At 46.5% G+C, this 27,708-nt stretch overlaps 1 protein-coding gene across 1 annotated transcript in view; it reads left to right on the top strand.

Annotated features, from left to right (window-relative positions):
- Positions 1 to 27,708, top strand: part of PRKAA2 (protein kinase AMP-activated catalytic subunit alpha 2) — a 67,118-nt gene that overhangs the window by 6,767 nt on the left and 32,643 nt on the right. Inside the window, exons 2-6 of the mRNA XM_063939291.1 lie at positions 11,107 to 11,248; positions 14,509 to 14,602; positions 16,866 to 17,010; positions 19,625 to 19,712; positions 21,221 to 21,445. Of these exons, the coding sequence (XP_063795361.1) occupies positions 11,107 to 11,248; positions 14,509 to 14,602; positions 16,866 to 17,010; positions 19,625 to 19,712; positions 21,221 to 21,445 (694 nt within the window). The remainder of the gene's footprint in view (positions 1 to 11,106; positions 11,249 to 14,508; positions 14,603 to 16,865; positions 17,011 to 19,624; positions 19,713 to 21,220; positions 21,446 to 27,708) is intronic.

The following is a 27,708-nucleotide window of genomic DNA, read 5'->3' as shown; positions in this document are numbered from 1 at the left end:
GTGGTCACCAGGACCCAGTCCTGAATGCCGAATCTGCGGCCCTTTCATAGATGAGCACTCTGCAGCCACCGCAGAAGAAACACCCTTGTCCTTGGAGACAGGGTTATCCGCTGATGCATCTGAAGATGCGATCCGGACCATTTTTCCAGCAGATCCCACGGAAAGGTTCTTGCGTGAAATCTACCGAATGGGATCGCTTTGTAAGAAACCACCATTTTTCACAGGATCCTTGTGCAATGATGCACTGATACTTTTCCTGGTTTTAGGAGGTTCGTGACTAGCTCGGATAACTCCCTGGCTTTCTTCTCCGGGAGAAAACATCCTTTTCTGGACTGTGTCCAGAATCATCCCTAGGAACAGTAGACGTGTCGTCGGAAAAAACTGCGATTTTGGAATATTTAGAATCCACTCGTGCTGTCGTAGAACTACTTAAGATAGTGCTACTCCGACCTCCAACTGTTCTCTGGACCTTGCCTTTATCAGGAAAACGTCCATATTTCTTTTAAGAAGAATCATCATTTCGGCCATTACCTTGGTAAAGACCCGGGGTGCCGTGGACAATCCAAACGGCAGCGTCTGAACTGATAGTGACAGTTCTGTACCACGAACCTGAGGTACCCTTGGTGAGAAGGCAAATTTGGACATGTAGGTAAGCGTCCCTGATATCCAGTGACACCATATCGTCCCCTTCTTCCTGGTTCGCTATCACTACTCTGAGTGACTCCATCTTGATTTGAACGCTTGTATGTAAGTGTTCAAATATTTCAGATCTCACCGAGCCGTCTGGCTTCAGTACCACAATATAGTGTGGAATAATACCCCTTCCCTTGTTGTAGAAGGGGTACTTTGATTATCACCTGCTGGGAATACAGCCTGTGAATTGTTCCCAATACTGCCTCCCTGTCGGAGGGAGACGTTGGTAAAGCAGACTTCAGGAACTTGTGAGGGGGAGACGTCTCGAATTTCCAATGTACACCTGGGATACTACGTGTAGGATCCAGGAGTCCACTTGTGAGTGAGCCCCCTGCGTGCTGAAACTCTTGAGATGACCCCCTACCGCACCTGAGTCCGCTTGTACTGCCCCAGCGTCATGCTGCGGACTTGGCAGAAGCTGTGGAGGGCTTCTGTTCCTGGGAATGGGCTGCCTGCTGCAGTCTTCTTCCCTTTCCTCTACCCCTGGGCAGATATGACTGGCCCTTTTGCCCGCCTGCCCTTATGGGGACGAAAGGACTGAGACTGAAAAGACTGTGTCCTTTTCTGCTGAGATGTGACTTGGGGTAACAAAAGGTGGATTTTTCAGCTGTTGCCATGGCCACCAGGTCCGATGGACCGCCCCTTTATACGGCAATACTTCCATGTGCCGTCTGGAATCTGCATCACCTGACCACTGTCGTGTCTTCGTCTGGCAGATATGGACATCACATTTACTCTTGATGCCAGAATGCAAATATCCCTCTGCGCATCTCGCATATATAGAAATGCATCTATAGTCAATAAAATCTTGTCCCTGTCAAGGGTATCAATATTTTCAGTCAGGAAATCCGACCAAGCCCCCTCAGCGCTGCACATCCAGGCCGAGGCGATTGCTGGTCGTAGTATAACACCAGTATGTGTGTATATACTTTTAGGATATTTTTCAGCTTCCTATCAGCTGGCTCCTTGAGGGCTGCCGTATCTGGAGACGGTAACGCCCCTTGTTTTTATAAGCGTGTGAGCGCCTTATCCACCCTAAGGTGTGTTTCCCAACTCGCCCTAACTTCTGGCGGGAAAGGGTATACCGCCAATAATTTTCTATCGGAGGAAACCCACGTATCATCACACACTTCATTTAATTTATCTGATTCAGGAAAAACTACAAGTAGTTTATTCACACCCTACATAATACCCTTATTTGTGGTACTTGTAGTATCAGAAATATGTAACACCTCCTTCATTGCCCTTAACATGAAACGTGTGGCCCTAAAGGAAAATACGTTTGTTTATTCACCGTCGACACTGGAGTCAGTGTCCGTGTCTGTGTCTGTGTCAACCGACTGAGGTAAATGGGCGTTTTTACAAGCCCCTGACGGTGTCTGAGACGCCTGGACAGGTACTAATTTGTTTGCCGGCCGTCTCATGTCGTCAACCGACCTTGCAGCGTGTTGACATTATCACGTAATTCCTAAATAAGCCATCCATTCCAGTGTCGACTCCCTAGAGAGTGACATCACCAATACAGGAAATTTGCTCTGCCTCCTCACCAACATCGTCCTCCTACATGTCGACACACACGTACCGACACACAGCACACACACAGGGAATGCTCTGATAGAGGACAGGACCCCACTAGCCCTTTGGGGAGACAGAGGGAGAGTTTGCCAGCACACACCAAAAACGCTATAATTATACAGGGACAACCCCTTATACAAGTGTTTTCCCTTATAGCATTTTTATATATGTAATCATATCGCCAAATAAGTGCCCCCCCTCTCTGTTTTAACCCTGTTTCTGTAGTGCAGTGCAGGGGAGAGCCTGGGAGCCTTCCTCACAGCAGAGCTGAGCAGGAATATGGCGCCGTGTGCTGAGGAGAATAGGCCCCGCCCCCTTTTCGGCGGGCTCTTCTCCCGGAGTTTGTGAGATCTGGCAGGGGTTAAATACATCCATATAGCCTCAAGGGCTATATGTGATGTATTTTAGCCATAAAAAGGTATTATACATTGCTGCCCAGGGCGCCCCCCCCAGCGCCCTGCACCCTCAGTGACAGTTGGTGACTGTTGGTGAAGTGTGCTGACAACAATGGCGCACAGCTGCAGTGCTGTGCGCTACCTTATGAAGACTGAAAGTCTTCTGCCGCCTGTTTCTGGACTCTGGACCTCTTCAACTTCGGCATCTGCAAGGGGGGTCGGCGGCACGGCTCCGGGACGAACCCCAGGGTGAGACCTGTGTTCCGACTCCCTCTGGAGCTAATGGTGTCCAGTAGCCTAAGAAGCAAATCCATCCTGCACGCAGGTGAGTTTACTTCTCTCCCCTAAGTCCCTCGTAGCAGTGAGCCTGTTGCCAGCAGGTCTCACTGAAAGAAAAAAACCTAACTTAAACTTTTATTCTAAGCAGCTCAGGAGAGCCACTTAGATTGCACCCTTCTCGGCCGGGCACAAAAATCTAACTGAGGCTTGGAGGAGGGTCATAGGGGGAGGAGCCAGTGCACACCACCTGATCCGCTTTTATTATTGTGCCCTGTCTCCTGCGGAGCCGCTATATCCCCATGGTCCTTACGGAGTCCCCAGCATCCACTAGGACGTCAGAGAAATATATATATATATATATATATATATACACACACACACATAAGCCAAAAGCCGGCACTCGTTTGCTAACACGTATACCTTGCCCTGGTGCTCCTCCCGGGTCAAGCAACCCCAATCCATTCACTGTATAGGGTGGCACTCACGGGTCTTGATGAACGAGAATAAAAGACTGACGGAGTCCGTTCTAAATGTTCATTTAGAACGGACTCAGTCAGTCTTTTATTCTCGTTCATCAAGACCCGTGAGTGCCACCCTATACAGTGAATATATATATATATATATATATATATATATATATATATATATATATATATATATATATATATATATATATATATATATATATATATATAATATATATATATATTATTTTTTTTTTTTTGCTCCTGCATAGCAAGCCTGCAGATTCTAACTATATGAAGCTACTACAAAACTGTTGCAACTAGGCAGATCTATGTAGGAGGCCAGCCACACACTACACAGATCTGCTCAGTCACTCACAATGCTGATCATTTCTCTGACAATTAATTTGCAAGTGTCATATCCAGGATTAGAACCCACAACCTATTACACTGGAAGCAATCACCTTACTGATGGAGATATCTGCTCTTGCACAGGAAGTATGGGAATTCTAACTATATGAAGTTACTTGTAATTGTCAGAGAAATAACTTCATATAGTTAGAATTCTCATGCTTCCTTTATAGGGGCAAATATCTTCATCAGTAAGGTATCTGCTTCCAGTGTATCTATAATAAAGACGGTGTGATTTGTAAGGTGCAGTGACTAGTGGGGAAGTCGGCTATGGAAGAGATACCGGCTGCTGTCATTTAACTTAATTTATTAATGTCGCTGAACACATGGAAAAGGAGGAGAGGTGCCCCACTTCAAAGCAGGAGCCCGGCGGCAGCTGACTCTGTTGCCTTCCAGAGTTCGGCCTCTGATGCCAAGCACCTCAATGTTGCTGTTTGTTATATTGCAGAGTTTATTATAATTATTCTAATTAGCAGTGCTTGGTACTATAGAGTGTGCATCGGCATTATATTTTCTCTTTCTTTGTGGAACTACAAGTCTCAGCATGATAGCACCTCTCATTAAATTTGTAATTAGCGTGTGCAGTACAAGGTCCCCCTCCCACATATTAATGTTTTCAGTGTATTTGAGTGTTCTTTGGAAGTACGTCAAATAAGGAGGCTGCAGGAGGTTTGTGGCTACTGTATGTCTGTGGAAAGAGTAAAAATATCAATATAATGGCCTATTCCCACCTTAGAAACATCGATTCCGCTATATCAACTGTTACAACCGGTTATGGGTCAATAGATCTGCAGGAAAATGGTCTACAATCAATAGGTCGACATCAAATTGTCAACATTGAAACTGTCGGCAGGGTCAAAAGGTGGACATGGTCATCTTGTCGACATGGACAATGTAGACAGTGGAAAAGGTCGACAGGTACAAAAGGTCGACACGTGAAAGGTCTACATGGAAAATTGACAACACAAAAAAAGTTCAACGCACTTTTATTTATTTTTTTGGGTGTTTTCGCCGTCATAGCACAGGGAACCCCAATTAGTGCATCAAGTCCCCTTGCATGGCTTGTTTTGCTCACCACGCTTCGGGCAAGGTAACTATCCCCAATCATAGTCCACATGGATGGTACATTTATGACATATTCTGTGGCATAAGTATCTTCTTTATTTTCTTCTAATAATTAGTTTGGGAGGCACTGATAGCAGTGCCTCCCATACACAATGGGAACAGGATAGAGCAGGGGGGCAAGCCCAATAAAAAAACATGCTGAATGCGGCACTTAAACAAGTGCCTCGCGGACAGGGACACCACCCCTATGTCAGTGAGGCAGCTCTGATTGGACAGCGGATCCAGTGCTGGATCCGCTGTCCAATCACCCACAGGCGGTGCGATGGGCGGAAGTGGCGGCAGGTCCCGGCGGTGACTGTCATTGAAGCTGTCCCGGGCTCGCGGCTACAGCAGCGGTGGAGCGCGGAGCGGTGCCCGTGAAGGCGGTAGCTGTGGGAAGCGGCGATGGCCAGCGCTCTTCCCTATCCTTCCTGCTGACCGCATGCAGGTAATGCGTCTTTCTCATATGTCATACATCCTTACTGAGTGTACTTACTCTAAAACAGGGCACCCTTCCCTTCCCCATCCCTCCCCTCCAAACACGTGCAAATACATGCGATGACATTGGTCGCCAGCGCTGGGAAGCGATTCGGATTGGCTATTTGCACAGATGCTGTTAGGTGTGGTGGTCTTTGCGTGGACATGTTACGTATTTTGCTTTGTTTATATTAGCCATATTTCATGTAAACAATACAGAGAGCTGTAACTTATATTAAATAGGGGTTTTCTATAGGTTTTATTGATACATAATCACAGGTGTTGTTTTTACCAAACAAAACTAATTTTTAAGACTATGGGTGTAAATGATTGTGATATATGGTGAGCATAAACCAGGCATACCCCCTCCTGCCTTGGAGTCTTTGCTCTTTGGTGGCCAACGTCATCTTCCCAAATATAACTTGAAAGATGAACCTGGCTGGAGAGGACGGACCCGCTTCCAGATCAAGTATGGTAGGAAGCAGGTGCCATACCCCGTGCCCTGCCAGCCCCCCCCCCCCCCCCTCCCCCTGGTTAAAAAGGTACCTTCCTTGTGGAGCGCGTGCAATTATTTTATTATTAAAATACTTGTATATTAAAGGTCACAGTCACGCCCACTTTCTTGAGCCATTTACCAGGGCCCGGCGTGTCTCTCTGCAGCCTTGATGACATATATGTACTTGCCTTCAGGACAGTCCTGAGTAACGTGTAAGCAGTCCATGAACGAGGCTTCTATTCACAATGCAGGGAGAGCCTGGGGGCAGCGCAGCATCTGCAGAATGCAGAGTACTGACCCGTCGCTGTGTCATTCTTCATTGGCATCAAACAAGAATGACACATAGACACAGTGTAGGCTTAACCAGTATTTATGAGGATTCAACCAATCACTGCTGTAGAAACTACTGACATCACTGAGCGGCATTAGGCAGTTCAGCATACACTACAGTATGTGTGGACGTCATATCACCCAAAGGACGATACTCGGCATTAGGAATAGGGGGCGCTGGTCAGCACACAGGGGTCTGGTCTGGGCACTGGGTGTATGGCACAGGACCCCTAGTAACGCATGTCCCCCTGCGTACAGCACCTCCTGTGCCCATTACAGACACGCCGCTCTAGCCACGCTACGTAACCTATGTTGCTTTTGGACATTTGTTGAGGAAATTCTTTACAGTCTTCTACTGATTTCCCGTTTTATAACCGTGCGCCATCAGACATTGGCCACATTCACCTAAATCCACCTGCATTTTTTTACAGCTTTCCAAAATATAATCCGCTCCTTCAGGCTCTGCTAATGATGTTTAATAACTTGTGAGAAATTGGCAGCGGGTCGCTGAGTGACACCTCTCTTTTGCTATTTCTTATTTACTAAACATTACTTACATAATATGGATTCATTGAAACTCCAGACTGCTGAGATGTTGGATTAACTGTAACGAGGAAAACATCTACTTTGGAAAGGAAATAATGAGACCTTTTTTTTTTTTTTTACTCATAGTTTTTCTTTAGTATTATTTTTTGTTTCTGATCATCGATGGTTCCTTTTTATATTCTTATACAAGTAAGATTTGTTTATATGTGTAGCACCGAATGTACTCAGAGCCAAAAGGCCAACCATGGAACCGTGTTCTAGATACAGTGATTTCTGGTTTGAACCTTTCATAATACTATATACTTTACATAAAGGGGGTCATTCGGAGTTGATCGTAGCTGTGCTGCCGCCGTTCTGCCCCCCGCCCAGCGACCACCTCTGCCTGTCAATCAGGCAGAGGCGATCGTAGCAGCCCGATGCGCGGTTCTGACCCATTCGCACCGCTGACCCATTCGCACCTAGAGAAAATGGGTGTGGATCGTTGGGTCGGCATTAACTAAGTTGACAGTCATTAGGTTGACCACTATTCGTCGACCGTGACTAGGTCGACACCTGAATAGGTCGACACGTCATTAGGTTGCCATGGAAAAAAGTCGACATGAGTTTAAAAAAAAATTGGTGTCGTTTTCTCCGTAAAGTGACCGGGAACCCCAATTAGTGCACCGTGTTCCCTCTCATGGCTCACTTCGCTCGCCATGCTTCGGGCAAGGTGCCTCGCTCCTCTATCCCTGCGCTCGGCACAGATTACCGTTCCCAATCGTAGTCCACGTGGAACTTAAAGTATGAAAATGTTAAAAAAATAAATAAAATCTGAAAAACTCATGTTGACCTTTGTCACGTTTACCTAGTGACCATATCGACATAATGCATGTCGACCAACAGTGGTCGACTTAACGCGTGTCGACCTAAGTGTTGTCGACCTAAAGATAGGACACCAAAGAAAATATCAGATCATACATTTATGCTAATACGCAGCAAGCCACTCATTTTGGGGGTCATTCCGACCCGATCGCTCGCTGCAGTTGTTTGCGCTGACAACTGGGAAGGGCCCCCATTTGTCAAGTGACCTGGGCCCCCCCAAAGGCTTAATCTGGCCCTGCATCTCCAAGCTCCGGCAGAAGAGAGACTGCACCCTTATACCCCTTTCACACCAGCACCTCTGAACACGGGTTATTGGCACATGAACGCGCATAACCCGTGTTCATGTGCGGTATGAAAGGGTACCGGGCTGAAATACGGGGTCCAGTGACCCGGTATTTCAACCCTGCTCTTGAGCAGGGTTGAACCCGCGTTCAACCCGGCTCACTGTGCGGTGTGAACGGGAGCCGGGTCAATGTGCCCCGGCTCCCGTTCACTCTCTATGTATAGGCGGCGCTTGGAGATCATGTGCTCTCTAGCTCCGCCCCTGCCGCGTCACCGCTGACGTCAGCAACCCGGCAATATGCTGGGCTACTGACTGCAGTATGCAAGGCGTCTTACCCGGGAATGTCCCTGCATGATCCCGGGACCGTATTCCCGGGTAAGACCCCTGCATTTTTGGTCTGAAAGGGGTATTAATGTGCAGTGTAAACTGCGCCGCCCTGGAATTAACCCGGGTCAGAGGTGCAGGGTGTATTGGGTCTGTCCCGGGTCTGACCTGGATTGGAACTTGGGCCCTCATTCCGAGTTGTTCGCTCGGTATTTTTCATCGCATCGCAGTGAAAATCCGCTTAGTACGCATGCGCAATGTTCGCACTGCGACTGCGCCAAGTAACTTTACTATGAAGAAAGTATTTTTACTCACGGCTTTTTCTTCGCTCCGGCGATCGTAATGTGATTGACAGGAAATGGGTGTTACTGGGCGGAAACACGGCGTTTCAGGGGCGTGTGGCTGAAAACGCTACCGTTTCCGGAAAAAACGCAGGAGTGGCCGGGGAAACGGTGGGAATGCCTGGGCGAACGCTGGGTGTGTTTGTGACGTCAACCAGGAACGACAAGCACTGAAATGATCGCACAGGCAGAGTAAGTCTGGAGCTACTCTGAAACTGCTAAGTAGTTAGTAATCGCAATATTGCGAATACATCGGTCGCAATTTTAAGAAGCTAAGATTCACTCCCAGTAGGCGGCGGCTTAGCGTGTGTAACTCTGCTAAATTCGCCTTGCGACCGATCAACTCGGAATGAGGGCCTTGGTTCCAAGTTCCAGGTCGGATCCAGGATTTTGGCGGACAAGAGGTATAAAGGAAGTTCTTAGCCCACAGCCCTGTTATACTCCACCAGTAGGTGGTTATTTGTAGATGCCTCCCTGTTCCAGCATCGCAGTCCCTCTGTCACCATTTATTTCTCAGCAAAAAAAAAAAAAAAAACATACCCAATAGCTGGACCTTGTGTCAACATTTTCCAAACTGTTCCACACAGTGGCGTAAGTTCGTCACAGTTGCCCGGAGGCAAGATAAATATTGGTGCCCCCCTATTTCCTATATTAAGATAAGCGAGGGGGTACACTTATTAGGGTGTTGGTGTGAAAAATTGATTTGTAAAAAAATGTGTTGACCTTTTTTGTGTCAACCATTTTCTTGTCGACCTTTCTGTCCTGTGGACCTTTTGTACCTGTCAACTATAGACCCTGATGACCTTTTACCTGTCGTCCCAACTACCCTGTCAACCTGTTGACCTAATATGGGTCGACCCATTAGTCCATACTCGTTAAACTGGCTCTGGTTTTGGAGCAATGGTAAAAAAGTCACTGCTTGTGTGAACTCAGATTCATAGAAAACTCAAAGAGGCAAATTAGTGTATAAAGAGCAAATTTGAGTGGTAAAAAAACATTATTATTTTTTTACAAATTCACAGTTATATTCTCATAGAATCTTGAGTTTAAATTCTAGTAAAATAATTAAGTCCAAGTCCAAGGTTTCAGATTGAGGACTTTCATGGGAAAGCAGAACACGGATACCCCTTTCACACCTCAACTATAACCCGATAAATAGCCGTTTTTTAAGCCTTCCAAAACGGTTCTAGCTGCGGTGTGAAAGTGCCACTTTGAATTTACTGGTTACAGATTACTGGTATTTTAAAACGGGTAAAAAGCAGGGTCCTACACGGTTCAGACCCGTTTCATTGTGCAATGTGAAAGGCTCTGAAACGGTATTTCCAAACCACAGAAGGTGATAGGCTGTCTCCATGTGTGATGTCACCAGGCAGAAGCAGGAAATAAACTGGAGGAAACACACGAGAGTGAAGAAGCATTTTTTTTTAGACAGTATACAGTTTAAAATGGCAAATTGGAGTGATGAGGAGGTTAGGGAGCTGCTTAGGATGAGAGGGGATGAAGAAATTGCTACACAAATCACTGGGACAGTGAAGGATGCAGTAATCTACAAAAACATGGTAAAGATGCTTGAAGCTGCTGGGTTCCATCGTACGACTAGCCAAATTATTAATAATTAATTAATAATTATTAATAATGTGGCCAGAAAAGTCCATTTAAAATGACAACCACTGTTTTCTATGGGAGAAACGGGTTCAGTGTGAAAGGTACCAAAACGGTAATGAAACGGTAATATACCAGTTACAACATGCGATGTGAAGGGGGTTTAACTGCTCAGACCCGTTTTAAGAACCGTTTAAAGAACCGTTTCAAAAGCAGGGTTTGCGATGTGAGAGCAGCATTAGAGATCTATTTAGCTGCTCCTGCCCCAGTCAGGATTATCAGTAACTTGCAGCAGTTACACCAGTCGAGTTGTTTAACAGAGGGTAAGTAATACCCCTTTCACACCGCAGCTTGAACCCGGTAAATTGCCGATTTTTCAGGCTTCCTAAACGGTTTGAGCTGCGATGTGAAAGGGTCACCTTCAATTTACCGTTTTCAAAATACCGGTATTTTGAAACGGTAAAAAAGCAGGGTCCTACCCGTTTCAGACCCGTTTCATTGTGCAGTGTGAAAGGGTCTGAAACGGTATTTGCAAGCCCCAGAAGGTGATAGGCTGACTCCATGTGTGATCCCAGGAAATAAACATTTAAAATGACAACCACTGTTTTCTATGGGTGAAACGGGTTCAGTGTGAAAGGTACCAAAACGGTAATGAAACGGTAATATACCAGCTACAACATGCGATGTGAAGGGGGTTTAACTGCTCAGACCCGTTTTAAAAACCGTTTAAAGAACCGTTTCAAAAGCAGGTTTTGCGATGTGAAAGCAGCATAAGATTGGCATAGGTGTGTCTGACAAGGTCAAGACATCCCTATCGTCTGTGTTATACATACAGAGCTACGCTGTCTGATTAGAGAGGCTCCATGTGATATAATCCACACATCACTCAGATGGTAACAGACCCATCCTTTGTGTTTTTTTTCAGTGGGGGAACATCAATTGACAGGGCACAAAGTGGCGGTGAAGATCTTAAATAGACAGAAGATTCGGAATCTGGACGTGGTCGGGAAAATTAAACGAGAAATACAGAACCTGAAGCTATTCCGTCACCCACATATTATTAAACTGTAAGTGTTGTGTGTTGGCGTTTATTACAAACACTGCATTTTCCCCAAGTTACTTACATAGTACAAAGTCAAGCTGTTTGGAGGAAATAAGATAGGTTAAGCTCAGGCAATGCAAAATAAATTGCTGATATACAGTACTGTGCAAAAGTTTTAGGCAGGTGTGGAAAAAATGCTGCAAAAGTAAGAATGCTTTCAAAAATAGAAGTGTTAATAGTTTATTTTTATCAATTAACAAAATGCAAAGTGAATGAACAGAAGAGAAATCTAAATCCAATCAATATTTGGTATGACCGCCCTTTGTCTTAAAAATAGCATCAATTCTTCTAGGTACACTTGCACAAAGTAAGGGATTTTGTAGGATTATAGTCAGGTGTATGATTAACCAATCATACCAAACAGGTGATAATGATCATTTTCATATATAGGTTGAAACCATACTTGCCTACCCTCCCGGAATGGCCGGGAGGCTCCCGAAAAACGGTTGACCCTCCCGGCCCCCCGGAAGAGCAGGCAAGTCTCCCGATTTACGGGGGTCACCCCCTGCCCGCCGCCCACTTAACGAGTAAAGTGGGCGATCCGGGCAGGTGATGACGCGATTCTTGTTGAATCGCGTCATCGTAACCACACCCCCTGCTGTATAATGCCGGTAATCGCGGCATTACACAGCGGGGGCGTGGCTTAAATGACGCTGACCGGAAGCCACGCCCCGTTCCGCCTCTGGCCCGCCCCCGTTCCACCTCTGGCCCGCCCCCTGACACATCACCTCATTGCCCCCCCCCCCCCCCTGCTGAGCCGACGGGCAAGACTGAGCACAGCAACAAGACACAAAGTAGTTATACTGCATCAGCAAGGACTCTCCCAGGCAAAGCAGACTGGGATTTCAAGTTGTGGTGTTTAAGCTCTTTTGAAGAAGCACAAAGAAACGGGCATCGTTGAGGACCGTAGACGCAGTGGTCGGCCAAGGAAACTTAGTTCATCAGAGGAAAGACACATCATCTTTACTTCTCTTCGAAATCGGAAGATTTCCAGTAGTGCAATCAGCACAGAACTGAAAGAAACCAGTGGGACCCAATGTAAACCCATCTACTATTCAGAGAAGTTTGGCCAGACTTGGTCTTCATGAAAACATAGGAACTGGGTGCAGAAACATGGCAGTAGGTGCTCTGGACTGATGAGTCAAAATGTGAAATATTTGGCTGTAACAGGAGGCAGTTTGTTCGCCGGAGGCCTGGAGAGCGGTACAATAATGAGTGTCTGCAGACAACAGTGCAGTATGGTGGAGGTTCCTGGCAAGTTTGGGGCTGCATTTCAGCAAATGGGGTTGGGGATTTGGTCAGGATTAATGGTGTCCTCAATGCTGAGAAATACAGGCAGGTACTTATCCATCATGCAGGGAGGCATCTGATTGGCTCCAAATTTATTCTGCAGCAGGACAACGACCCCAAACATACAGCCAATGTCATTAAGATCTATATTCAGCGTAAAGAAGAACAAGGAGTGATGATATGGACCCCACAGATCCCTGATCTCATCATCATCATCGAGTCTGTCTGGGATTACATGAAGAGACAGAAGGATTTGAGCAAGCCTACATCACCAGAAGATCTGTGGTTACAGAAGGAGCCGTGCTCATCTATAGCAGTTCCATCGCAAACGTGCACTCCAGGCGCGACTAGGCGATCTGGCGTCTAGCCGCACTACGGGTGTGCACTGAGACCCTCCCATTACAGCTAATGGGGTGTATTACGGACGCCCGTATCGTAGATGTTGCGATAGGTGCTCCTCGGCAGACGCACTGAGGCGCAGACGGAGCCACGATTAGCGTGGCTCCATCTGTAGTTCTCCAAGATGTTTGGAACAAGCTCTCTGACGAGCTCCTTCAAAAACTGTGTGCAAGTGTACCTAGAAGAATTATTGCTGCTTTGAAGGCAAAGGGAGGTCACACCAAATATTGATTTCATTTAGATTTCTCTTCTGTTCATTCACTTTGCATTTTGTTAATTGATGAGAATAAACTACTAACGCTTCTATTTTTAAGGCATTCTTACTTTGCTGCATTTTTTCCACACCTGCCTAAAACTTTTGCACTGTACTGTAAATGGGATGTATTTTCCCTTTAATTAGGACATTTGTGTCTCTGATTGTAGCATTGTAAATATTATTATATTATACACTCAATGTCCATATCTGTCTCAGCACAAAGCGTGTACACACTGGCTGATATGATTGTTTGTGAGTTTGACCTTGGTGTGTTACTGTATCTCAGAGACAAAGTTTATAAACAATTGCGCACACTGTAGATCTGTCTGCAGGATGTTACGTTGTGTCTGTGTTTTTGCATAGTGTTGCTTTCTACACAAATATAAAGGGGCCAATGCAGTGCCGGGATTATTAACTTTCCTCATGGCCGGGATAATCGAGTTCTTTAACATAGTTATCAAGAACTGGATTTTAACCACTTGCCTTATAAGCAGAGCCATTTTAATATATAGGAACACTGGGCAGCAGCCCAGGGCCCCACTTTTCTAGGGTCCTTCAATGGTAGGGCTGGGGGTAATCTGCTCCCAAGGCTAGTGCCTCAGGAGCTTCTTGGGGGGGCAGGTAAAGAATGCCGCCCCGGCCGCTCTGAATGGCTGTCAGCATGCTGATTGGTGGATGGCTGGAGCTAGCCACCAATCAGAATGCAGCATTCTCTACCTGCCTCCATCCTGTAGCCAGACAGTGAATTGCTGTACGCACGTTGATTGGTGGTTGGCTGGAGTATCCACCAATCAGTCCTGACAGCCATTCTCTACATGGCCATTCTCTATATGGAACTGCAGTAGGGCTAAGTTTTTGATATTTTTTAATTTATTTATTCCCTGTGGATGAGTGGTGGGCCCCAGTTCATTGCTTTGCGCAGGGTCTACAATGCTGTTAAGGCGGCTCTATTTATAGCACCAGTGGGTAACTGTTCCAATTCTGTTTTATATCGGGGTATCCTATTCTGAGACAGCAGCGCTATAACACTTTTTTTTTTTTTTTTTTTTTACGCCATTAGTGCAACTCAGGTTTTGGTTGCTATGGGTAACGTCTCCACTCTTTTCACTGCTAGATACATCAGGCCCTATGTGGGAAAGTTAAGATAACGGAGCTAATTATTATTCAGGGTTGATGAATCCGTTCAGACCTCTATAGAGTAGTTTAATATTATCCAGATGTAAATGTCAAATAAATATCTGCGTGCCTCAATACAAGTGTGTAATCTGTTTCTTCTGTAGGTACCAAGTGATCAGCACCCCCACAGATTTCTTCATGGTGATGGAGTATGTGCCCGGTGGCGAGTTATTCGACTATATATGCAAACACGGGCGGGTGAGTCAGGTTGTATGACTACAAGCAGAGAATGTTGTGACACATATCAACAATGCGGCAGGGACCTTTGACTGAATGGTACAAAAATCTGCCCAGTAGAGACAGGCGACCCTTCTCCGTATGCCTGAATGAGAATCGCACTGAGCGAAGGGTAATTCTATGATACTGCCACAAGATGGCAGTTATGTGCAATAGCATTATCACCACCCAGTTCCCGCCCTAAAACGCCCTATTTCATGGAAGATAGATCTGACCAAGTTCTGGCTCAGAACAAGACGGACATATTCAAAAATTTGTGAATCAGATGGCTCTCCTTGTAGCCACAGCCCTGCATAGCTCACAAACTCCATGTACAAGAGCACCGCACACCTCTACGCAACCTAGCCTACAATCTAAATGCCCGGTTACACCCATTTAGCCGCAAGTGAAATGCGACTGGGTTACGTGCAACTCTGAGGGCCTGATTCAAAAGATTTACGGTAAAGGCACAAATACTGCATCTTCGAAAGCAGCGGCTGTGCGGAAACGTGCAAAAGTCGCAAGAGGCGTCTTGTGTTAGAAGACGCGGACTGCCGGTTTCTGTGATCTGCTGACTGCGTCCAAAGGAACAGCATCGGATCCTCTCGCCATCTGACATCTGCCTAACCCTCAGATTACTGACCCATTCAGAGGTCAGGACAGGGGCCAGGAGAAGAGGTCATAGTCCAGGCAGAGGTCAGGACAGGCAGCAAACGGTCAGTCAGGGTCCAGTCGAATCAGAGGTTAGGGCAGCCCAAAAGCAGCATAATCCAGAAACAAGATCAACATAGGAGGAGTATAACATTCTGCACCTTTAGGGGGTCTATTCATGAAGCAGTGAAAAGAGTGGAGAAGTGAGTCTGTGGAGAAGTAGCCCATGGCAACCAATCAGTGTTGAGGTAACATTTATAAAGTGCATTCTATAAAATTATATGTAGCAGCTGATTGATTGCCATGGGCAGTTTCTCCACTGGCTCACTTCTCCACACTTTTCCCTGCTTCATGAATAGACTCCATAATGTGCAGTGAAAGGAATAACTACCTGCACAAAACAGAGGTAGGCAATAAATAACACATGTAGACAGCTGCGATGCAAAATAACCGATGTCTGACGGGGAGGAGGATCACGCATTGCGGTGCACTTGTACACCAGCCACCGCTTTGAGAACACCCCTTTTCAGGGACACGATTGAGTCCTGGGACGCCTTGCTTGTTTATTTTAGATTTGGGCAAAATTATCTTATAAGGAGGTTTTGTACACAATAAAATGTGTTTCTTGTAGCTATCATAAATGTCTATGGGGGTCATTCCGAGTTGATCGCTCGCTAGCTAGTTTTAGCAGCCGTGCAAACGCTATGCCGCCACCCACTGGGGAGTGTATTTTAGCTTAGCAGAAGTGCGAACGCTTGTGCAACCGAGCTCTACAAAAACAGTTTGTGCAGTTTCTGAGTAGCTCTGAACCTACTCAGCGCTTGCGATCACTTCAGCCTATTCGTGTCCGGATTTGACGTCATACACCCACCCAGCGAACCCCCAGCCACGTCTGCGTTTTTTCAGACATGCCTGCGTTTTTGCAAACACTCCCTGAAAACAGTCAGTTGACACCCAGAAACGCCCCCTTCCTGTCAATCTTCTTGCGGCCGTCAGTGCGAAGAAAAACTTTGCTAGAACCTGAGCACAACCACAAAGGGCTTTGTACCCGTATGTCACGCGTGCGCATTGCGGGGCATACGCATGTGCATAAATGCCATTTTCTCACCTGATCGCTGCGCTGCGAAAGTCGGCAGCGAGCAGTCAACTCGGAATGAACCCCTATGTGCATTGCCCATGGCAACCATTTAGATTATAGCTCTCCTTTACATAGCATAGTCTATAAAATGATAGCTAGAATATCATTGGTTGCTATGAGCAACACCTCCGTTTGGCCTCTTTAGGAGGTTTGATAAATCTCCCCCACTGTGTGCCTGTCTCACTGCTAAATACTTCAGGGTAAATTTACTAAAGCTTCTAAAAGTGAAAAGAGGTGATGTTTCCAGTAGCAACCAATCAGATTCTTTCTATCATTTTTTTTATTGCATCCTAGGAAATGATAGATAGAACCTGATTGTTTGCTATGGGCTTTTCACCTTTAGAACCTTTAGTAAATGTATCAGTTGATGTTTCCAGTCATGCCTGTCTCCTGGTCACCCAGCAATAACCCTTGTCCACTTCTCCAGAGATGACAAGTCCCGTTTCCACCCCGCAGGTGGATGAGGCTGAGGCCAGGCGTCTCTTCCAGCAGATTCTCTCTGCTGTAGATTACTGCCACAGACATATGGTGGTGCACCGAGATCTGAAACCGGAGAACGTGCTCCTGGACGCACATATGAATGCCAAGATTGCTGACTTCGGTATGTGACTCCCCAAGCCTTCTAGGAATGCAGCCAGCCAGCCAGAAGGTCATTTGCTGAAGGTTGTCGGTGTAACCTGTTCCACAGAGCGCTGTGCACGCTTCACAAACATTCTTCACAATCTTGCAAATACTTTCATAAGCTCAGAAAAGAATATTAATGAATTAATTGTGAGATGAGAAAGTTGACAGAACATGATGTTTGTAAGAAAACAAAGAGGAGCTTCCTCGGTTCTGTAACAGGTCCAGAACTATTAACGTTTTCTAAATCTGAACTTTTTGGGGGTATACGCAATAGGGTACGATTTTCCGTGAAGCGGCGCCGTCTTGGCAATTAAACCCATAGATTTAGATCCACAATACCTTAAAAAGCAAAACCCGGTTGGTTTTGCCTTTAAAGTTATTGGCACTTAAAGGGGGGGTATGCAATTAGTGCCGATTTTTTTTGCCAAGTAGAAAAAACTGCACTTTTCCACGTTTTTAGGGTGAATATGTATTCGCACTATTCAATTCCAGTGCTGCTTTTTCGACTTGTCGAAAATGCCTGCACTGGCGAAAAACACATGGATCGCCCAAATCACCGCCGATCCACATGTTTTGTTGAATTGACAGGGGGTTTTCCCCATTTTCGCCCATGCCAATTCAACCAAAAAAAAAAAAGGTGAAACTGTATTAAAAAATGGGCGAAAATGACGAAAAAAAGGCACTGATTGCATAACCCCCTAAATCTACAGGTTTAACCGCAGAGATCGCTCTGGCTCACGGAAATTGCTCACTATTGCGTATACCCTTTTGTAAGATCTCGTAACGAACATTTATGAAAGTGTCATCCTGCTGCCATAAATAGGGCAAGCCAGGCAATGTTTTTCTCTATGATGTACCTGCAAAATATTTCTGTTCATAATTGTCTTGAAAGTCACACGTATCCCAAGATACATAATAATTAGACACTATACCATACAGGTTTCTTTGATTTGTCCCTTAGATTTTGTCTTGTGAAAACTGAAAACCAACATTTCAGTAGACATAGGAAGTGAACGTGACATATATTTTCACAATGAAGAACTGTATAAGCTCAATAACGTAGGCAATACAGTGCAGCCATTACCATCAGCGCTCATCATTTCATTTGTCACTATCCCTGGTATTTAATGCCTTTTATAAGGGAACACAGGAGCTGGCACAGAATTGAACGCACACCCATTTTGCGGATGATTCTTCCATACAGTGGCAGCTCTGTGTCCTATGCTAGCCCCACCCCCTGAATGTGTGATTCCCACACACATGATGCGGCTGTTATAATGTCCGATGTACGTTCAGCTCGGAAACAGTCCCACAATGGCCCTCATTCCGAGTTGATCGCTCTCTAGCTAGTTTTAGCAGCCGTGCAAACGCTATGCCGCCGCCCACTGGGGAGTGTATTTTAGCTTAGCAGAAGTGTGAACGCATCTGCAGCCGAGCTCTGCAAAAACAGTTTGTGCAGTTTCAGAGTAGCTCTGAACCTACTCAGCGCTTGCGATCACTTCAGCCTATTCGTGTCCGGATTTGACGTCATACACCCACCCAGCGAACGCCCAGCCACGCCTGTGTTTTTTCAGACACGCCTGCGTTTTTGCAAACCCTCCCTGAAAACGGTCAGTTGACACCCACAAACGCCCCCTTCCTGTCAATCTTCTTGCGGCCGCCAGTGCGACTGAAAACTTCGCTAGAACCTGTGCAAAACCACAAAGGCCTTTGTACCTGTATGTCGTGCGTGCGCATTGCGGTGCATACGCATGCGCAGAAATGCAGATTTTCAGCCTGATCACTGTGCTGCGAACAACGGCAGCTAGCGATCAACTCGGAATGACCCCCAATGTCCTTCAGTTAGGTAGCACAAGCTAATTAGCCTTGAGGAATACCAGTTAATCTGCTGTACATGGCAACTCCACATTTTTCAATTCATATTCCGCAGTCCATAGATATATTGTTTGAAATGTATATTTATTTATTTACGTTTCTACCATTTGGTTGACAAAATACATATTTACATTCATTCTAACCTACCTACTTGTGAGCTAGAGACTTCAGATGATGAAGGAGTTTGAAAAGATAGTAGTCCGAGTCATGAGGCCATGTTGTTGCCATCATTCTGCAGAAAACGTTAATGGTAATCACACCTGTTCCAGGCAAAGAGTTTTTAAAAAGTACCCGCAACCCATATACTCTCTATATTGTAACTGTGGGGTTCACAGGAAGGCTGAAAGGAGACCCCTATATGTCATCCCTGTCTCTCACTTCCAGTATTGTTACTATGGGCACCGAGTACAAGTGCAAATTGTTATAGCACCCAGATTCTGCGTAAGGACAGGGGCAGTAGATGGGACAGAAATGGGTCGCCTTCTGCTGAAAATCTAAAGGGACTCCGGGAAGGAAAGCCCCGAATATGGACCCACATGGTTAATATAACAGGGTCAAGGGGCAAACTTAAAAAAATGTTGAACCAAGGAGATTCAGAAATGATCACAAGCCCTCACACTATTTTTTTATCCATTGGATATATCCATAAAAAGAATCATTACTCTGTCCAATGAATAGTTTGGACCTTAATACATGTAATCTACGATTCTATCCAGGTCTGTCTAACATGATGTCAGATGGGGAATTCCTGCGGACCAGTTGTGGGTCTCCGAACTACGCAGCCCCTGAAGTTATATCGGGAAGGTAAGATCTGTACGAGACGGGACATAACACTGAAGATGGATTTACTGCTGGATTACTATATGATGTCGAGCACGTCAACTTCTTATTAAATAAAAGAATGGTCATAATTGTTATTGCCTAGGGAAATCAAGAAAACTCTGTAATGATACAGTCTGAACTGTAGGAGGCGCTGTTTTGTCATATACCAGTGGTTCTCAAACTGTGTGCTGTGGCTCCCTGGGGTGCCTCGGGACACTTGCAGGGGTGCCCTGGGTTGGTGGTCCAGGACCAATTCTAATTATTTATGGTCAATGTAATAGGCAAAACCAGTGCTGGTGCCAATCCTAACATATGTGGACAAACAGAAGCAAATCTTGTCCCTTACCACATAGCTGAGCCTAAGAATGACATATAAACACAATTTACTTAATTTTATATTTATTTCTAAATTTCTCAATAATAAACTTTTGGCCTAGGGGCGCCGTGAAGAAAATTCTGATTCTCTAGGGCACAGTGATTCAAAAAAGTTTGGGAACCACTGTCATATACAAATGTAGGATGTGCAACTGGATGGAGCTTGGTGAGCTGCATAAATAATACATTTGAACATCATGTAATCTGCTGTATCTAGGAGTGTCAATAGGGGGGGAGGTGTGGGTACAGAGTACCAGGGCCCAGGACTACCAGACATGCAAAGCTCTTCAAGCCCCCGGCATAATTCAGTAGCACCAATAGGATTGCAGGGATTTACTAAAGGCAGTAGGGTGTTCCTGAGGCAGTAGGGTGTCCAGTTCTTCCAAACACCCCCAAGGGCCTGAGTCGGTTGCAGCGATGATGTCAGACTCAGTGCAGCGATGATTTTCCTCTGTGCAAGCCTCTCAGTCACACACTGCATGCATCCCAAGTTTGCTTGTGCAGAGTCACATTAAAGATTTGGACGCACAGTGGGGGTAATTCAGAGTTGATCACAGCCGCAAATTTGTTAGCAGTTGGGCAAAACCATGTGCACTGCAGGTGTGGCAGATATAACATGTGCAGAGAGAGTTAGATTTGGGTGGGTTATAGTGTTTCTGTGCAGGGTAAATACTGGCTGCTTTATTTTAACACTGCAAATTAGATTTCAGTTTGAACACACCCCACCCAAATCTAACTCTCTCTGCACATGTTACATCTGCCCCCCCCCCCCCCCCCCCCCTGCAGTGCACATGGTTTTGCCCAACTGCTAACAAATTTGCTGCTGCGAACAACTCTGAATTAGGCCCAGTGTCAGATAGCAACCAATCGGGTGCTGTCTATCATTTCTCTATTGCCTTTTAGAAAATGATAGACAGCATCTGATTTTTTGCTATGAGCATCATCACCAATTCCCTGTTTTAGAAGCTTTAGTAAATGTTCCCCTCTGAATCAGCCCCTAAATTGGGGACATCCCAAAGACTTAGGCTAGTCCAACTAGTTGTGACTATAAATACTGTCATTCTGTTTTGAGGGTGAATAAAATGTGGCATTGTTTTGTCATTCTGCCCATGTAGATTGTACGCAGGCCCGGAAGTTGATATTTGGAGCTGCGGCGTCATCCTGTACGCTCTCCTCTGCGGGACTTTGCCGTTTGATGATGAACACGTTCCAACGCTCTTCAAGAAAATCCGCGGTGGAGTATTTTACATCCCCGAGTACTTGAACCGTTCCATCGCCACCTTGTTAATGCATATGCTGCAGGTCGACCCACTTAAACGTGCCACAATCAAAGATATCAGGTAACGCCATCAAACTGTACAGGGATCATCATACGCTTCTTAATAATGGAAAAAGACATGAATCTATTATATCTGCAGAGGACCTGCCACCAGATTTACAAAAACATTTGTGTGTCCAATATTCTAGTTTTAGAATAAAATTCATGTTTGTCCGAAATGCCGATATTTACGCTAATGAACGATTATCGGTAGACTGCGCTTGCGCCGTGATCGCACGGCGTACACGACAGAGTAATTGACAGGAAGGAATGCAGGCAGCCAATCATTTACAAGGCATGGTTATGACTTGTAAATGATCGCCCCTTTAAACAAAAACGTCCAAGCTCGACCGGCATCCCGCAAGTCGGGCGAACTCGGACTCCATTATTTCTCTAACGTCCTAAGTGGATGCTGGGGACTCCGTAAGGACCATGGGGAATAGCGGCTCCGCAGGAGACTGGGCACATCTAAAGAAAGCTTTAGGACTAACTGGTGTGCACTGGCTCCTCCCCCTATGACCCTCCTCCAAGCCTCAGTTAGATTTCTGTGCCCGACGAGAAGGGTGCACACTAGGGGCTCTCCTGAGCTTCTTAGTGAAAGTTTTAGTTTAGGTTTGTTATTTTCAGTGAGACCTGCTGGCAACAGGCTCACTGCATCGAGGGACTAAGGGGAGAAGAAGCGAACTCACCTGCGTGCAGAGTGGATTGGGCTTCTTGGCTACTGGACATTAGCTCCAGAGGGACGATCACAGGCCCAGCCTGGATGGGTCCCGGAGCCGCGCCGCCGGCCCCCTTACAGAGCCAGAAGAGCGAAGAGGTCCGGAAAAATCGGCGGCAGAAGACGTTCCTGTCTTCAATAAGGTAGCGCACAGCACTGCAGCTGTGCGCCATTGCTCTCAGCACACTTCATACTCCGGTCACTGAGGGTGCAGGGCGCTGGGGGGGCGCCCTGAGACGCAATAAAACATGATAAAAATACCTTACATGGCAAAAAAATACATCACATATAGCTCCTGGGCTATATGGATGCATTTAACCCCTGCCAGAATATACAGAAAAACGGGAGATAAGGCCGCCGAAAAGGGGGCGGAGCCTATCTCCTCAGCACACTGGCGCCATTTTCCCTCACAGCTCAGTTGGAGGGGAGCTCCCTGGCTCTTCCCTGCAGTCACTACACTACAGAAAGGGTTAAAAAAAAGAGAGGGGGGCACTAATTAGGCGCAGTATTAAAACATACAGCAGCTATAAGGGGAAAAACACTTATATAAGGTTATCCCTGTATATATATATAGCGCTCTGGTGTGTGCTGGCATACTCTCCCTCTGTCTCCCCAAAGGGCTAGTGGGGTCCTGTCCTCTATCAGAGCATTCCCTGTGTGTGTGCTGTGTGTCGGTACGTTTGTGTCGACATGTATGAGGAGAAAAATGATGTGGAGACGGAGCAGAGTGTCTGTAACAGTGATGTCACCACCTAGGGGGTCGACACCTGAGTGGATGTACTGTTGAAAATTACGTGACAGTGTCAGCTCTGTATAAAAAAAAAACAGTGGTTGACATGAGACAGCCGGCTACTCAGCTTGTGCCTGTTCAGACGTCTCATAGGCCGTCAGGGGCTCTAAAGCGCCCGTTACCTCAGATGGCAGATACAGACGCCGACACGGATACTGACTCCTGTGTCGACGGTGAAGAGACAACCGTGATTTCCAGTAGGGCCACACATTACATGATTGAGACAATGGAAAATGTTTTATACATTTCTGATAATACGAGTACCACCAAAAAGGGGTATTATGTTCGGTGAGGGAAAAACTACCTGTAGTTTTCCTGAATCTGAGAAATAAAATGAGGTGTGTGATGATGCGTGGGTTTCCCCCCGATAACAATTGATAATTTCTTAAAAAGTATTGGCTGTATACCCTTTCCCGCCAGAGGTTAGGGTGCGTTGGGAAACACCCCCTAGGGGGGATAAGGCGCTCACACGCTTGTAAGAACAAGGGCTCTACCCTCTCATGAGATGGCCGCCCTTAAGGATCCTGCTGATAGAAAGCAGGAGGGTATCCAAAAATGTATTCACACACATACTGGTGTTATACTGCGACCAGCAATCGCCTCAGCCTGGAGGTGCAGTGCTGGGTTGGCATGGTCGGATTCCCTGACTGGAAATATTGATATCCTAGATAAGGATAGTATATTATTGCCTATAGAGCATTTAAAAGATGCATTTCTATATATGCATGATGCACAGCGGAATATTTGCCGACTGGCATCAAGTATAAGTGCGTTGTCCAATTCTACCAGTAAAATGGTCAGGTGATGCGGATTCCAAACGGCATTTGGAAGTATTGCCTTTGAAAGGGGACATTTGGGGTCGGTCTTTTAGACCTGGTGGCCACGGCAACAACTGGGAAATCCACGTTTGTACCCCAGGTCGCCTCTCAAAATAAGACGCCGTATTATCAGGCGCAGTCCTTTGTTGGCAAGCGGACAAAAGGTTCCTCTTTTCTGCTCGTGACAGAGGGAGAGGAAAAAGGCTGAAGAGATTAGCCAGTTCCCAGGAACAGAAACCCTTTCCCGCCTCTGCCAAGCCCTCAGTATGACGCTAGGGCCTTACAAGCTCAGGCACGGTGGGGGCCCGTTCTCAATGAATTTCAGTGCGCAGTGGGCTCACTCGCAAGTAGACCCCTGGATCCTTCAGGTAATATCTCAAGGGTACATATTGGAATTTGAGACGTCTCCCCCTCGCCGTTTCCAAAAGTCGGCTTTACCGACGTCTCCCTCTGACAGGGAGGCAGTTTTGGAAGCCATTCACAAGCTGTATTCCCAGCAGGTGATAATCAAGGTACCCCTCCTGCAACAGGGAACGGGGTATTATTCCACACTATTGTGGTACCGAAGCCAGACGGCTCGGTGAGACCGATTCTAAATCTAAAATCTAAAATCTTTGAACACTTACATACAGAGGTTCAAATTCAAGATTGCGTCACTCAGAGCAGTGATTGCAAACCTGGAAGAAGGGGACTACATGATGTCTCGGGACATCAAGGATGCTTACCTTCATGTCAAAAATTACCCTTCTCACCAAGGGTACCTCAGGTTATGGTACAGAACTGTCACTATCAGTTCAGACGCTGCCGTAGGGATGGTCCACGGCACCCCGGGTCTTTACCAAGGTAATGGCCGAAATGATATCCCTTCGAAGGAAGGGAATTTTAGTTATCCCTTACTTGGACGATTCCCTGATAAGGGTAAGATCCAGGGAACAGTTGGAAGTCGGTGTAGCACTATCTCAGGTAGTGTTGCGGCAGCACGATTGGATTCTCAATATTCCAAAATCGCAGCTGGTTCCGACGACTTGTCTTCTGTTTCCTAGGGATGTTCCTGGACACAGTCCAGAAAAAAGGTGTTTCTCCCGGAAGAGAAAGCCAGGGAGTTATCCGAGCTAGTCAGGAACCTCCTAAAACCAAACCAAGTCTCAGTGCATCAATGCACAAGGGTTCTGGGTAAAAATGGTGGCTTCCTACGAAGCAATCCCATTCGTTAGATTCCACGCAAGAACTTTCCAGTGGAACCTACTGGACAAATGGTCCGGGTCGCATTTTCAGATGCATCAGCGGATAACCCTGTCACCAAGGACAAGGGTATCCATCCTGTGGTGGTTGCAGAGTGCTCATCTTCTAGAGGGCCGCAGATTCGGCATTCAGGACTGGGTCCTGGTGACCACGGATGCCAGCCTGCGAGGCTGGGGAGCAGTCACACAGGGAAGGAATATCCAGGGCTTAGGGTCAAGCCTGGATACATCACTTCACATAAATATCCTGAAGCTAAGGGCCATTTACAATGCTCTAAGCTTAGCAAGACCTCTGCTTCAAGGTCAGCCGGTGTTGATCCAGTCGGACAACATCATGGCAGTCACCCACGTAAACAGACAGGGTGGCACAAGAAGCAGGAGGGCAATGGCAGAAGCTGCAGGGATTCTTCGCTGGGCGGAAAATCATGTGATAGCACTGTCAACAGTATTCATTCCGGGAGTGGACAACTGGGAAGCAGACTTCCTCAGCACGACCTCCACCCGGGAGAGTGGGGGCTTCACCCAGAAGTCGTCCACATGATTAAAAAACTCGACAGGTATTGCGCCAGGTCAAGAGACCCTCAGGCAATAGTTGTAGACGCTCTGGTAACACCGTGGGTGTACCAGTCAGTGTATGTGTTCCCTCGTCTGCCTCTCATACCCAAGGTACTGAGATTGATAAGATGGAGAGGAGAAAGCACTATATTCGTGGCTCCGGATTGGCCAAGAAGGACTTGGTAACCGGAACTTCAAGAGATGCTCACGGAGGATCCGTGGCCTCTACCTCTAAGAAGGGACCTGCTCCAGCAAGGACCCTGTCTGTTCCAAGACTTACCGCGGCTGCGTTTGACGGCATGCCGGTTGAACACCGGATCCTGAAGGAAAAAAAGGCATTCCGGATGAAGTCATCCATATCCTGATCTAAAGCCAGGAAGGATGTAACCGCAAAAACATTATCACCGCAATTGGCGAAAATATGTTGCGTAGTGCGAGGCCAGTAAGGCCCGACGGAGGAAATTCAACTGGGTCGATTCCTACATTTCCTGCAAACAGGAGTGTCTATGGGCCTGAAATTGGGGTCCATTAAGGTTCAGATTTCGGCCCTGTCAATTTTCTTCCAAAAAAGAACTAGCTTCAGTCCCTGAAGTTTAGACGTTTGTAAAAGGGGTACTGCACATACAGCCTCCTTTTGTGCCTCCAGTGGCAATTTGGGATCTCAATGTAGTTTGGGTTCCAAAAGTCACATTGGTTTGAACCACTTAAATCTGTGGAGTTAAAATATCTCACATGGAAAGTGGTCATGCTGTTGGCCCTGGCCTGGGCCAGGCGCGTGTCAGAATTGGCGGCTTTATCCTGTAAAAGCCCTTATCTGATTTTCCATTCGGACAGGGCGGAATTGAGGACTCGTCCTCAGTTTCTCCCTAAGATGGTTCCAGCGTTTTCACCTGAACCAACCTATTGTGGTGCCTGCGGCTACTAGGGACTTGGAGGAATCCAAGTTGCTGGATGTTGTCAGGGCCCTGAAAATATGTTTCCAGGACGGCTGGTGTCAGGAAATCTGACTCGCTGTTTATCCTGTATGCACCCAACAAGCTGGGTGCTCCTGCTTCTAAGCAGACTATTGCTCGTTGGATTTGTAGTACAATTCAGCTTGCACATTCTGTGGCAGGCCTGCCACAGCTAAAATCTGTACAAGCCCGTTCCACAAGGAAAGTGGGCTCATCTTGGGCGGCTGCCCGAGGGGTCTCGGCTTTACAACTTTGCCGAGCAGCTACTTGGTCAGGGGCAAACACGTTTGCTAAATTCTACAAATTTGATACCCTGGCTGAGGAGGACCTGGAGTTCTCTCATTCGGTGCTGCAGAGTCATCCGCACTCTCCCGCCCGTTTGGGAGCTTTGGTATAATCCCCATGGTCCTTACGGAGTCCCCAGCATCCACTTAGGACGTTAGAGAAAATAAGAATTTACTTACCGATAATTCTATTTCTCATAGTCCGTAGTGGATGCTGGGCGCCCGTCCCCAGTGCGGATTGTCTGCAATACTTGTACATAGTTATTGTTACAAAAATCGGGTTATTATTGTTGGAAGCCATCTTTTCAGAGGCTCCTCTGTTATCATACTGTTAACTGGGTTCAGATCACAAGTTATACGGTGTGATTGGTGTGGCTGGTATGAGTCTTACCCGGGATTCAAAATCCTTCCTTATTGTGTACGCTCGTCCGGGCACAGTATCCTAACTGAGGCTTGGAGGAGGGTCATAGGGGGAGGAGCCAGTGCACACCAGTTAGTCCTAAAGCTTTCTTTAGATGTGCCCAGTCTCCTGCGGAGCCGCTATTCCCCATGGTCCTTACGGAGTCCCCAGCATCCACTACGGACTATGAGAAATAGAATTATCGGTAAGTAAATTCTTGTTATTCCCCCCTTGTCTTTTTTTGCTATATTTGGTTGTACTGTCAAAGTATCTCCCATCGAGAGAAGTATGTACTGTAGCATCCACGCCGTTGGAAAAGGGGGTGTGGTTTTAGAAAAGGGGGGTGGCTTCGGCCCCCAGTTTCTCGTCACTATCGAGGCACGACCAGCACTCAGTAAGCTGCTGGCATGCCCCCTCTCCCTCTGTCTGTGTGAATAGACACTGTGTGCGCGTGCGCACAGCGTCTGTTCACTGCTGCTCTGCTAAGCAGAGCAGCGAGAGTAAGAGCCTCCCAACTGCGCCCCCC

This window comes from Pseudophryne corroboree, chromosome 9 (genome assembly GCF_028390025.1).
Source record: "Pseudophryne corroboree isolate aPseCor3 chromosome 9, aPseCor3.hap2, whole genome shotgun sequence".
Lineage (NCBI taxonomy): Eukaryota > Metazoa > Chordata > Amphibia > Anura > Myobatrachidae > Pseudophryne > Pseudophryne corroboree.
Note: the sequence above shows the minus strand (reverse complement) of the source record. Positions and strands in the feature narration are given on the sequence as shown.